This window comes from Chiloscyllium punctatum, chromosome 1 (assembly GCF_047496795.1).
Source record: "Chiloscyllium punctatum isolate Juve2018m chromosome 1, sChiPun1.3, whole genome shotgun sequence".
Lineage (NCBI taxonomy): Eukaryota > Metazoa > Chordata > Chondrichthyes > Orectolobiformes > Hemiscylliidae > Chiloscyllium > Chiloscyllium punctatum.
In genome coordinates this window covers 156,770,663-156,784,042 of record NC_092739.1, presented here as the reverse complement: position 1 = coordinate 156,784,042, position 13,380 = coordinate 156,770,663, and the positions used below count along the sequence as shown (strand labels likewise).

General features: G+C 44.2%; 1 protein-coding gene across 2 annotated transcripts in view; it reads right to left on the bottom strand.

The window, feature by feature from the left end:
* The window catches only part of LOC140481344 (dedicator of cytokinesis protein 2-like), a 1,260,160-nt gene that overhangs the window by 953,094 nt on the left and 293,686 nt on the right, over window positions 1-13,380 (bottom strand). For both annotated transcript variants that reach the window (XM_072577382.1, XM_072577391.1), the window contains exon 20: window positions 7,176-7,265. In XM_072577382.1, the coding sequence (XP_072433483.1) occupies window positions 7,176-7,265 (90 nt within the window). The remainder of the gene's footprint in view (window positions 1-7,175; window positions 7,266-13,380) is intronic.

Genomic DNA, 13,380 nt, shown 5'->3' with positions numbered 1-13,380 from the left:
AATCCAGTATTTGGTTTTCAGCATCTGCAGTCATTGTTTTTACCTTCGGTCCAACTTGTCTATGCCAACCAGATATCCTAACCTACTCTAGTCTCATTTGCCAGCACTTGGCCCATATCCCTCCAAACCCTTCCTGTTTATATACCCATCTTTTAAATGTTGCAATTGTACCAGCCTTCACCACATCCTCTGGCAGCTCATTCCATACACCTACCACACTTCTGTGTGAAAATATTACCCTTTGGGTCTCTTTGATATCTTTACCCTCTCACCCTAAACCTATGCCCTCTAGTTCTGCGCCCCCCCCCCCCCCCCAGGGAAAAGTCTTTGTCTATTTACACTATCTATGCCCCTCATGATTTCATAAACCTCTAAGAGGTCACCCATCGGCCTCCGATGCTCCAGGGAAATTGACCCAGCCTATTCAGCCTCTCCCTCTAGCTCAAACCATCCAACCCTGGCAGCATTTCTGATGAAGGGCTTATGTCCGAAATGTCGATTCTCCTGCTCCTCGGAGATTGCTTGACCTTCTCTGCTTTTCCAGTGCCACCCTTTTTGGCAACATCCTTGTAAATCTTTTCTGAACTCTGAGCTGCTAGAGGAAGTAGTGTAGGTTGGTATAATTAAAACACTTAAAATGTATCTGGATGTCTATGACTGTAATTGCCTGTTGATACAGTTGGGGGGGAGTGGGGGGAATGTATGTCCTTCAGGGTTAGGAAGTCCCACCTTAGACAGCTCCTACAAAGTTAAGAGAAAATTAAGGGACTTGAATATTCGATTTTCTCTGAGGTACCCGGCAGTACTATGTTTTGATTATGGGAGTCTGTCTATAACTTCAACACGTCGGAAAAAGCAAAATACTTTGTGAACTCTCCGAAATAATTGACTTGGACCAAGGGGGAAGGCGGGAAAGATGCTGGCGGGCAATGGCATAATTTTTTTTTAATCTTCTTTTTCTTTGTTTTTTTCCCTTCATGGTTTAAGGCCTTATAGACTTGGTATTATTTTGATGTAAAATCTGGTTTGTTCAATATTGCATCCATGTGGTAATTATCAGTTATTTTGCTGTTCTGTTTTTCTGAGTAAAAGGTAGTTACTTCTTTGGTGTAAAAATGTGTGGGGTTGAGATATGGAGGGGAGGGGAGGGTATCCATTTTTAACTTCCAGGAGTGTAAGTAATATGTCTTTTTCTATTACCTGGGTTTGAGAGGTGGCCTTAACTGGAAGGTGCCAGGATGGCTGTAAGGTTGGGAGTGAATGCCCCCTTCAGACAAGGGGGAGATCTCCAGTGATTTGTGCTTTTTGTGTTTATTTGTTCAAGTTCGCAGTAGTGGTTAGTTTCTTAGTTTTAGCAGTATTTGGAAGTATAGTTTTCAGATTTGATAAAGTCTGTGTTTCTTCCACTTGTTGCACACTGAATGGGCTTCTTCCTCTTGGGAGACGCGGGCTGCGGTGTGGAGTCATTGCTAGCGATCTATTCAGGTGGTGCACCTGGAATATAAAGGGGACCAATTCCCCCATTAAAAGGAAAAAGATGCTCTAAAATGTTCAGAAGGAAGGGCTTAACATCACTCTACTGCAAGAGACACATTTAACTGATAGGGAACATCTGACGTTACAGTGGGGTGGGGGGGGGGTACGATAGAGTATTCTTCTCCTCCTTCAACTCCAAAAGCAGAGGAGTGGCCATATTGGTATGAAGGAACTTCCCATTTCAGATGATAAATCAAATCTAGGATGATCATGGATGGTTCATTATTCTCAAGGCTCTGGTACATGGAGAAGGGTATGGCATCCTGAACATTTATTGTCCTCCGGTGCATCCTCTCAAATTTTTAGTTGACGCAGTCTCTAAATTAATGGCTCTTGGGGTGTGCCATACAATTGAAGGAGGAGACTTTAATGGTCTCATGGACCCTGGGATAGACAGGATGCCAAGGGGTCTGTTGGGTACATCTCTGCAATCTAGACAGCTAGTGGACTGGTGTAAAGAATTGGGACAATTGGATGTGTGGAGGTGTCTCCATTCCAATGGGAAGGATTTTACCTTTTACTCCAACCTGTACAAGTGCCACACAAGAATTGAAATGTTCTTTATTCCATTGGTCGTTTGGACTGGGTGTTGGCCTGCAGGATTGGGAACATAACTATTTCGGACCATGCGACAGTGTACTTGGATGTTAAGGCCAAGGGTGGTGGAATGGATACATGGCACTGGTGCTTGGATCCGTTTCTGTTGACGGATGGCAACTTTGTCCAGTACATTACAAGGGAGTTCAGGGCCTTCTGGGACATCAATTGGAGTATGGCCAGTAATCCATCAGTGCTTTGGGAGACCACCAAGGCTTATTTAAGGAATCTGATTATTTCATATTCAACAACCAGAAAGAGGCAGAGAGGAGAGCAGCAGCGGGTGCTTGAGGGCCAGCAGAGAGCAGCTGAGTCAGCGTATTATAACAGACCATCTCTGGTTAAGTTACAAAGGGTCACGGCTCTCTGAGCTGCTCTGGACTCAGTGCTCACACAAGTGGCGAAGAGAGGGGTCTCCTTTGCAAAGCAAAGGCTGTTCGAATAAGGGGTTAAGCCAGGTAGATACTAGAAAGAAACTCCGCAGTCCATTGTGTCTATTAGGGAGGGAACTGGTAACATCACTTGAGAGCTGAAAAAGATTAATGTCAGATTTCGGGAATTCTATGCAGAGTTATGCCAGTCAGAGGGCTATGGGAATGGAGTAGCGAGAATGGAATCCTCTTTTGAAAACCTGGATCTCGCTGGTATGAATGCAGATCAGTCCTCCCTTAAACACGCCTCTGATACAAGAGGTGCAAGAGGCAGCAAGGCAGCTCCAAGGTGGCAAGGCACCCAGTCCAGAAGGGTTCCTGAGTGAGTTTTACAAGGAGAATGTACACGTTAGCTGAACCACTGCTGGAGATGGATACTCATTTGCATAGCCAGAACTGCCTTCTGCCCTCTCTTAGGGATGCTACGATCTCCCTTATTTTAAAGAAAGGGAAAGACCCCGAGATTGTGTGTCGTACAGATCTATCTCATTTTTGAATGTAGACTTCAAAATTTTATCAAAGGTGCTAGCTCTGAAGTTGGAAAAGGTGCTGCCTGTTATTACAAAAGGCGACCTGACAGGTTTTATCAAGGGCCAATCTCTTCCAAAAATATCAGGAGGGTACTGAATATAGTGCAAGCATGTCAGCAGAGATTGATTCCGGGCTTGGTGGTCTCCCTGGATGCAGAAAAGGCGTTTGATCGGGTTGAATGGTTGTATCTCTTTGATGTTCTGGATCGCTTTATTGGTGGTGGGGCTGGAGGGGGCTGGTGTGCAGGCTTCACTTAGTGTGTGGCAGGGTTATATAGAGACGGTGGTGGTTATCGTGAATGGTGTCAAATCGACCAATTTTAATGCGGGGAGAGACAGCCGACAGGGATGCCCTCTCTCACCGCTGCTAATTACCCTGGTAATTGAGCCATCGGCAAAGGCCTTCCAGAAAGACCATGAAATAGTGGCACCAAAGTTGGAGCCACAGGATTTAGGCCAGGGTCAATGGACTCCAGCTTTAGAGCATCGGAGGGGAAAGGAATCTCCTGTTTGGGAGATCTATTCATGGGAAAGGTCTTGGTGTCTTTCAAACAATTAAGTCAGAAAGACAGAATTCCTAATAGGGATATTTTCCAAAACTTTTAGATTAGAGATTATATACAGAAGAAGACCATGCTCTTGGCTCAGTTCTACAAGTCAGACATAGAGAGAAGAGCATGGTCCGATGTAGGGGCGCTCTCTCACTTAGTACCCTATACCATCTGTAGAGAGGGAACACCTTGGTGGAGATGGAGAGACTCCATGGGATCTGGAATCAGGAGTTGGGGGAAGAAATTTCATTGGAAACATGGGAGGATATATGGGGGAATGTAAGGAAAATCTCAATATGCAATAAAGCACAAGCTCTGCAATTGAAGATCCCTCACAGGGCCCATTTGGCACCAGAGAGGTTAGCAAAGTTTAACAAAGGATCGTCTCCAGCATGTCCCAAATGTAAAATCAGCAGAGGCCCGCTTACACATTGCTTTAGGGCCTGATCCAAGATTCATGGATACTGGGGTGCCATAGCGAATATGCCAGAGAAGATCCTGGGACTTGAAGTATCCAGTATCCCTTCTTTCAGGACTGCTGAATCTGCCCTCCATAAGGGCGAGCACGGGGAGCGGTTATCTAACATTCTTATGCACTGTGCGAGGAAGAAAATTCTAATGAACTGGAAATCAGAAAAAACCCCAGGCCTTGCGGGACGGCGCAGACTTGTGATGGAGCACGTCCCCCAAGATTATCTGACAAGTCTGATGCCCCATGGGACAGAGCGATTTTATAAAATATGGTGGCCCTTTCTAATTTATGTAGACATGGACCTATCAACGATACTGATTATGGCCTTTATACTGATTAGGGCCGTACATGGCAGTCCAGGGACCCGGGGAGGGGAGAAGGCTTAGTAAATACAGGTATAATAACTATTGCTTCTGTGGATGGGAGCTTCAGTGGAGGTGTGGTGAGTGAGTAAAGTAATGTAATGCAATTTAATTTAATTGGATTGTAACTTCATTTAATTCTATTTCATTTAATTCTAGTTTTTTTTAACTTGGTTAAGTAAATATGAGACGATTGCATCCTGCAGAGTAGTAGGTAGTTTATTGTGAACATTACTGTGGTATAATAATGTGGTATTATTTCTACTTCTCTATACTTTTGGACATTTATAACTTTTTTTTGGTAAAAGAGCAACTTTTTTTTCCAATAAATACATATGTATATAAAAAAAGACAACTCCTACATATAAAAAGGCACAGAAAAGCCTGCAAAAAGGAGGTACCCAGCAGTATAATCCTCAAGATTTAAGTCAACATTGGAGTCTTGCCAGGTGCTGAGCTGCTAGGCTCCAGTGAGAATGGAGTGAGGTGAAATTGGGGGGGGAGGAAGGAGAATGGTGGGGGTGGGGGAGGGTGAAGGTGGGGCACCAACCAGGGAAATGCAGTGGATTGGAACCACATCCACAAGAAACCACTCCCTCCATCACCAAAGATCAGTAGCAGATAATCATCAAAGATCTTTCAGATCGCACCTTCCAAACCCACGTCCACTTCCATCCAGAAGGACAAGGGCAGCAGATACATGGGAAAACCACCATCTGCAAGTTCCCCTCCAAGCCACTCACCATCCTGACTTGGAAATATATTGCCGTTCCCTCACTGTTGCTGGGTCAAAATCCTGAAATTCCCTCCCTAAGGGCATTGTGGGTCAACCCCACAGCAGGTCGACTGCAGCGTTTCAAGAAAACTGCTCACCCCCACCTTCTCAAGGGTAACAAGGGACAGGCAATAAGTGGTGACCCAGCCAGCGATGCCCACATCCCACAGCGAATTTAAAAAGGCCTGTTCCTGTTTTCCCCAATGTCCTTTAATGTCGTATAAACTGCTCTGTCCAACTGCTTCTTGAAATCATTCAATATTCTGGACTGCATTCTGTGGTAGCGAGTTCCACACTCTTATTGCTCACACATGGCATACCATGATTTTCTGTCATGCATCATTCTCACTCATCCACCAGTTTAAAAGTGCAACAGTCTCTGTGACATTCCCCATCCAACTACACTGGGGGTGATCACTTGTGATCTCTGAACTACCTCTGGAAACAATCTCTGTAGCTTTCCAGCTCTGATTGAGTGCCTGAAGCACTGACATTTTACTTACCAGTTTCACTTTTTAGGCTTCTAGTTGCTTTTTCAATTTCAGGCCGTGGAACTGTTTGATTGAGGGGTAGAAAGTTATGAGGGGCACTGGCAGGGCAGACAGGGAGAAATGTTTTCTCATAGTAGAGGTCAACAACCAGGGGCCACTGTTTGAAGGTTTGGAAGGAAGTTTAGAAGGGACTTGAGGAGGAACTTTTTCACCCAGATAGTGGTTGATGAAGTCACTGCTTAAAAATGTAGCAGAGGCAGGAACCTTCAAAGCATTTAGATTAGATTAGATTACTTACAGTGTGGAAACAGGCCCTTCGGCCCAACAAGTCCACACCGCCGAAGCGCAACCCACCCATACCCATTCCCCTATATTTACCCCTTCACCTAACACTAAGGGCAATTTAGCATGGCCAATTCACCTAACCTGCACATTTTTGGACTGTGGGAGGAAACCGGAGCACCCGGAGGAAACCCACGCAGACACGGGGAGAATGTGCAAACTTCACACAGACTGAGGCGGGAATTCAATCCGGGTCTCTGCCGCTGTGAGGCAGCAGTGCTAACCACTGTGCCACCCACTTAGATGAACACTTGAACACTTGAAACGCTAAAGCATAGAAGGCTATAGGACAAGTGCTAGAAAGAGGGATTAGAACTGGTGGGTATATGATGACCAGTGCGGACACGATGGGCCAAAGGGCCTCTTTCTGTGTGGTGAAAGTTCTCTAACTGTATGGCACTAAGTATCTCTTCATTTATCTTACAGTGTATGTGTGGAGTTTTTCACATACGCCTTCGCATCCACATTTAAAAGGAAGGTCTCTATAGTCCTACTGGACCTTAGGACTCCTCTCTCATCAGAGATGACTGGTGGTGGTTTAACCTGAGGGTCCTCACCATTTCAGGCAAGGGGAGAGGTTGAGAAGATGACCAGAGGTGGTGTGGGAATTGAACCCACACTGTCCGCACCTGCCTGCATCGCAACCCAGCCATCCAGCCAACTGAGCTAATAAGTCACCCCTATATGGAAAGGGTCAGTCAGTCGGTACTCAATTGCGTCTGTTCACCCGAAAGCACCAGCCCCACGTTAACTGAAGACCCAAGAACAAGAGCAAAGACTCCCTACAGCAGTTCGTCCACCCTGTGAGAAGGGATAGTCATGTCAGTGGAAACTTTCTCTGGCACTTTTCTCTTTACTGAGAATGGATGAAAGCGGATCCGTGATACATGTAATTTGCATTTAAAATTTCACAGACATTTTATGTGGGATTATGTGGATCTCAGTTAAAATTCAATCAAAAACAATAACAACATGAGCAAACAGAACTTCGGCCCTTCCCTCAACCCCTGCTAAACAGTCCATGGTGCCATCATGTCGTTTTGACAGAACACACAAAGCGACAATAGACAGAGCGACTGATGTCTTACCAAGGCATCAAACACCAGCTTATCGTACGTGTTGTTATTCGAAAACTCCATCATGATACTGAAGAGAGCATCCAGCGTATCTTGAAGGAACTGCAGACACAAAGGAAGAAACATGGCGTTAGTGCTAACCGACTGATTTCTCCTTTTGAATTGATCGATTTGATTTATCGACGTTTGAAGAATTTCCACTCACCAGAGTGAAAAGCACGAGCATGTCAACATTTCATAAACCTACAGAAGTACGTACAAAAACAGGCTCAGGGGGATAGGCAGGATAGACACAGGTAAGGTGCTCTGCCTGGTCAGAGAGTCCAGAACCAAGAGGCACAATTCACAAATAGGGTGGATTCTAATTAGAAGCGAATGAGGAAAATGTAGTTAATTTGGAGGAGGGTTAGAGTTGGGGTTAGAGTTTGGGTTAGAACATAGAACATTACAGCACAGTACAGGCTCTCAATGTCGCACTGACCTGTGGAACCAATCAGAAGCCCAACTATCGTCTACATACTTATCCGATGACCATTTAATTGTCTTTAAAGTTGGCGAGTCTACTACTGTAGGGCATTCCATGCACTTACCATTCTCTGAAGAAAAAAAACGACCTCTGACATCTGTCCTATATCTATCACCCCTTAATTTAAAGCTATGTTCCCTCATGCTAGCTATCACCATCTGGGGAAAAAGGCTCTCACTGTCCACCCTATCTAATCCTCTAATCATGTTGTATGTCTCTATTAAGTCACCTCTTAACCTTCTTCTCTCTAATGAAAACAGCCTCAAGTCCCTCAGCAGACCTTCCCTCCATACCAGGCAGCATCCTGATAAAACTCTTGTGCACCCTTTCCAATGCTTCCACATCCTTCTTATAATGCGGTGACCAGAACTGTACGCAATACTCCAAGTGCGGCCACACCGGAGTATTGTACAGCTGCAACATGACCTCGTGGCTCTGAAACTCAATCCCTCTACCAATAAAAGCAAACACACTGTACACCTTCCTAACAACCTTATCAACCTATCAGGGATCTATGTACATGGACACCGAGATCTCTCTGCTCATCCACACTGCCGAGGATCTTACCACTAGCCCAGTCCTCTGTGTTCCTGTTACTCCTTCCAAAGTGAATTAACTCACACTTTTCTGCATTAAACTCCATTTGTCACCTTTTGGGTTGGAATTCACTGAACCAGAATGCTGTGGAAGCTCAGTCTTTGAATATATTTAAACCAGAGTTATACAAGTTATGCAAGATTTATTCTATTAAAAGTAGGGCCTTAGTGGGTAGTGTTGTAGAACAGGGAGACCTAGGGGTTCAGGTACAGGAGTCTTTGAAGTTTGCGTCATGTATACACAGAGTGGTTAAGAAGGTCTTTAGCACGCTTGCCTTTACTGCCCAAATCTTTGAGTATCGGAGTTGAGACATTATGTTGAAGTTGTACAGGACATGATGAGGTCTATTCTGGAGTACTGTGTCCAGTTCTGGTCTTCCTGTTATTGGAAGAATGTTACTAAGCGAGAGGGTTCCGAAGAGATTTAGCAGGATGTTGCCTGTTCTGAAGGGCTTGAGTTATATGGGCAGGTGGGATGGGCTGTGACTTTTTCACTGGAGCATAGGAGGTTGAGAGGTGACCTTAAGAGATTTATAAAATCACAACGCATACAGATAAGATAAATGGCAGCTGTCGTTTCCTTAGTTTGGGGGAATTTCAAGACTGGAGGGCATATTTTTAAGGTGAGGGGAGAGAGATTTAAGATAAACATGAGGGACAATTCATGCAGAATGTTGTTCATTTGTGGAATGAACTTCCAAAATAAGTGGTGGATGCGGGTTACAATGTTTAAAAGACATTTAGACAACTACATGTTTGGAGGGATATGGGCTTAGCACAGGCAAGTCAGACTGGTTTACTTTGTGATTATGGTTAGCATGGACTAGTTGGACCAAAGGGTCTGTTTCCATGCTGTATGAGTCTATGACTCTAGAGATTGGTTTTTGATTACCAGTCATGTTAAAGGTAATGGGAATAAAGTAATTAAAAGGCATTCAAGTGTTGACCAACCATGATTTTATTGAATGGCAGTAAAGGCTTGAAAGGCTTGAAGTTTGCGTCATGTATACACAGAGTGGTTAAGAAGGTGCTTAGCACGTTTGCCTTTACTGCCCAGATCTTTGAGTATCGGAGTTGAGACATTATGTTGAAGTTGTACAGGACGTGGTGAGGTCCTGTAAACAACCTCAAGTCCCTCAAGTCTACTTATCCTTATAATCCCAAGTTTGCAAACACAATCACTTTGCACTTATTTTGTGAACTTTATTTGATGGCCATATCGTTTAAACAACAAGGTTCTAGGAATTCCGGATGGGAATGTTGCATGATGGTGGAAGGGGGAACCTAGAAGGAGTTTCTGCTCATCTCAATTCTAGGTATCAGAAAAAATGAGTTGCGTTCACAATCTCAGGAAGTTTCAAAGCATCTCACAGTCAATGAGGTATTATCAAATGCCGTAGTTGCCTTTGAACACTTAAGCATCCATTTCATAGCCCAACATTTTACTATTGTCATGGAGGAAAAAACACAGTCGATAACCTGAGCCCACCAACATTCCCCCAATGCATACAATACATAGTGACATTGGTGATGACTAAGTATTGGGCAGGAGACCGAGGAGAATCCTTCTACTCTTCTTCCAAAAAAATGAGATCTTTTGTGTCCTCCTCAGGGATAGCTCACTTGAAAAACAGCATCTCTAACACTGCAGCACTCACTCACATGGCACAGCACACAGAAGCAGCTGTCTGGATTATGAGCCCCAGTGGGAGACAGAAAGAGCCACTACAATTTTGCTGACTTATCTTCTTTATCAAACCACCCGAAATTTCGACCATCTGGTCCTTGATACTTCCAACAATGGGAACAGATTTTCCCTCTCAAATCTGCCCAGGTCTCTACTGATCTTGAACAGTAGGCAGAACGTTACATCAGAAACCTAATGTGGATCAATACTCTGAAGGAGGGGATTAAAAGTGGCATGGTGGCTCAGTGACCCGGGTTCAATTCCAGACTTGGGTGACTGTCTGTGTGGAGTTTGTACATTCTCCCTGTGTCTGTGTGGGTTTCCTCTGGCCACCTTGGTTTGTGCAGGTTAGGTGGATTGGCCATGCTGAATTGTCCTTTTGTGCCTGGGGATGTGCAGGCTTGGTGGGTTAGCCATGGGGAATGCAGAGTTACGTTTGTTGGAGTGGGGTGGGGGGAGGGGTGCTGGGGCTGGGTCTGGATGGGATGCCTCTCAACGAATTTGTGAAGACTTGATGGCCTGAATGACCCTTTTCAGCATTGAGGGATTCTATGGATATTCTAGGAATACAGTTCTCAAATTGGGATATCGACTTAATAAAGATTAAAACTTGACAACATACGGAAATTGGATTTCTCTCATTACGGATTCAATCATTAACTGAGAAGGTTGATTGGAAGTGGTTCTGAGAGTTTGAAAGAGCAGCATTAAATCAAGGGAGATATGTTGAGTAAACCAGGGGTAGTGGAGATTACTCAACCTGACAGCATGAGGAAGAGAAATTAACATCACTTATTATCAAAAGGAACCGGATGCAATAAGTCTGGCAGAGTGATGGTGCTGAATCAACATCGGTCATCGGGAGAAGGTGCTAGCTAGGATGAGTTAATGACCCTGACAGAGTGAGGGAACTAGATGGATAGTGAGATAATCATTACAGCAAGGTGTTGACCAGGAAGAGTTACTGAGTTTGATAGTGTCATGGAGCTGGATATACACGAGTCTTTACCAGGTGATGTTGTTTGCAACAAGTTATTGAGCCTGGCAGAATGATGGTGCTGAATAAATGCATACACTGTTGAAATGACAGTGTTCAAGAGGCACCTCAAGCTAACAATAGCTTTTCTGATATTAATTCAATGCCCTTACTTGAATCCTTATTTTATTTGACATTTTTATTGAGTCGTATCATCAATCAGCATGATGGGATAATTATTCTGCATATTTGATTGCCATTTATTTCCTATGTGTGGGATAGAGGCAGCTGTAACCTCTATTTCACCTGTGCTGGGAAACATTCAGTCTTACATTTACAATACTTCCAACTGAGGATGCTGAGAGGCTTAGAGGGAAACTCGCAGATGATGGTGTTCTCATATATCTGCTGCCCTTATCTTAGGATCTAAATGATAGTGGTCAGGGATTTGGAAGGTGTTGTGAATTAGGAGCCTAGCTGAATTTCTGTAGTGTATCTTATAGATGGTGCACACTGCTGCTACTGAGCGTCGGTGGTAAAGGTAGTGGATGCTTGTGGATGCAATACCAATCGAATGGGTTGCTTTGGCCTGAACGGTATCAAGCTTTTTGAGTGTTATCGGCGCTATTCCCATCCAGGAAAGGTGTACTTACTCACACATTAGTTTTAATCGCAGTATAAGGAATAGTGTATAATCAATCCCGTGTCAGCCCAGCATACACTCGGTCTTAGATCAGATTAGATCACAGTGGTGCTGGAAAAGCACAGCAGGTCAGGCTGCATCCGAGGAGCAGGAAAATCGACGTTTCGGGCAAAAGCCCTTCATCAGGAATAGAGGCAGGAAGTCTCCAGGGTGGAGAGAAGGTAGCAAAGAGATTAGCCAAGCACAAGGGACAGCATATAGTCAGCACTGCATTAGCTCAGGCTCAGTACAAGGAATAGTGCATATTCACTTACATATCAGTTCACATTAATATGGAAAGATGTGAAATCACAGCCGTATCTGCATCTTCGTATAAATATAGAAAATGAAGTGCAATTCAATAGTGTTCTTCAGTATTTCCCTGTCTATCAACTGAATGGAGCAGATATGATGCAATGAATCATGAGAATAGTTCCTATTCCATGTATACACTGGGAAGTGAGAGTTTTAAGGTTAGGTTTAATCTGGTATTGGAACACCCATCAATGTTTCACTCCACATTATCTATTATCCTCATTTGATGCACACCCTAGGATTCTCCACCTAACACCATTGTGGGCACATTGACAGTGTCAAACTGCACTCTTTAACCTTGTAAAATGTCCACAGCGCTTCACAGGAATACAATCAAACAAAATTTGGCGCAGGCCAGACAAAGAGGTGTCATGACACATCTTTTGCCAATTATCTTTTGCACATTTTTTGCCAACTTGTGACCTCTGATTATCAACTATTCCATGAGTGGGAACAGTTTCTCCTTATTCATCAAAACACCTCATAATCCTGAATGTATCCATCAACAAGCTCAGGAGCCTTCTCTGTTTAAAAGAAAATAAGCCGGGCTAGGTGCTGCACATATTTGAAGTCCCTCAAAAGTGAGGATCATTAGAAATAGGAATAGGACTAGGCCATTCGACCCCTCAAGCCTGCTGCACCATTCATTAGGATCATGGCTGATCCAACATTGTTCATGTCCTGATTCTTGCTTTTACCACGTAACCCTTGATTCCCCAGCAGATCAAGAATTTTTGTATCTCAGCCTTAAATATACACAAGCATTTACCCCTAGAATTGTCTGTGGCAAGGTGTTCCAAAGACTCAACCTCCCTGAGAGAAGGGGTTCTTCCTCATCTCAGTCTTAAATTGGTGTCACTTTATTCTGAGACTATGCCCTCTAGTCCTAGACTTACCCATGAGGGGAAACATCCCCACAGCATTTACCCTGTCAGCCCCCTTAAAAATCAATGTGATCACCTCATTCTTCTCAGTAGATTCCCAACCCCTTTTCCTTCTAATCACTTTTGAGATGGATGTCGCTGGCTGACCAGCATTTATTGCCTGCCACTACCTGCTCCTGAACTGAGTGGCTTGGTCAACCATTTCGGACGACAGTTGAGAGTCAATCACATTGCAGTGGGTCTCAAGTCACATGTGGCCCAGATCAGATGAGGATGGGAGATTTCCTTCCATGAAGGACATTCATCATTACTCATAAGCAATCCCCCCATACCATGGATCATCCCAGTGAACTTTTCTGAACTGCCTCCAGTGAAACGATATCTTTCCTTAAATAAGGGGACCAAACCTGCTCACAGTGCTCCTCATGTGGTCTCCTTGTACAGTTGCAGTAAGACTTCCCAACTCTTATATTCCAGCTCACATTCCATTAGCCTTCCTGATGACCTGCTGTGTGCTAGCTTTCTGTGTTTCGTGCACAAGTGCCCCCAAG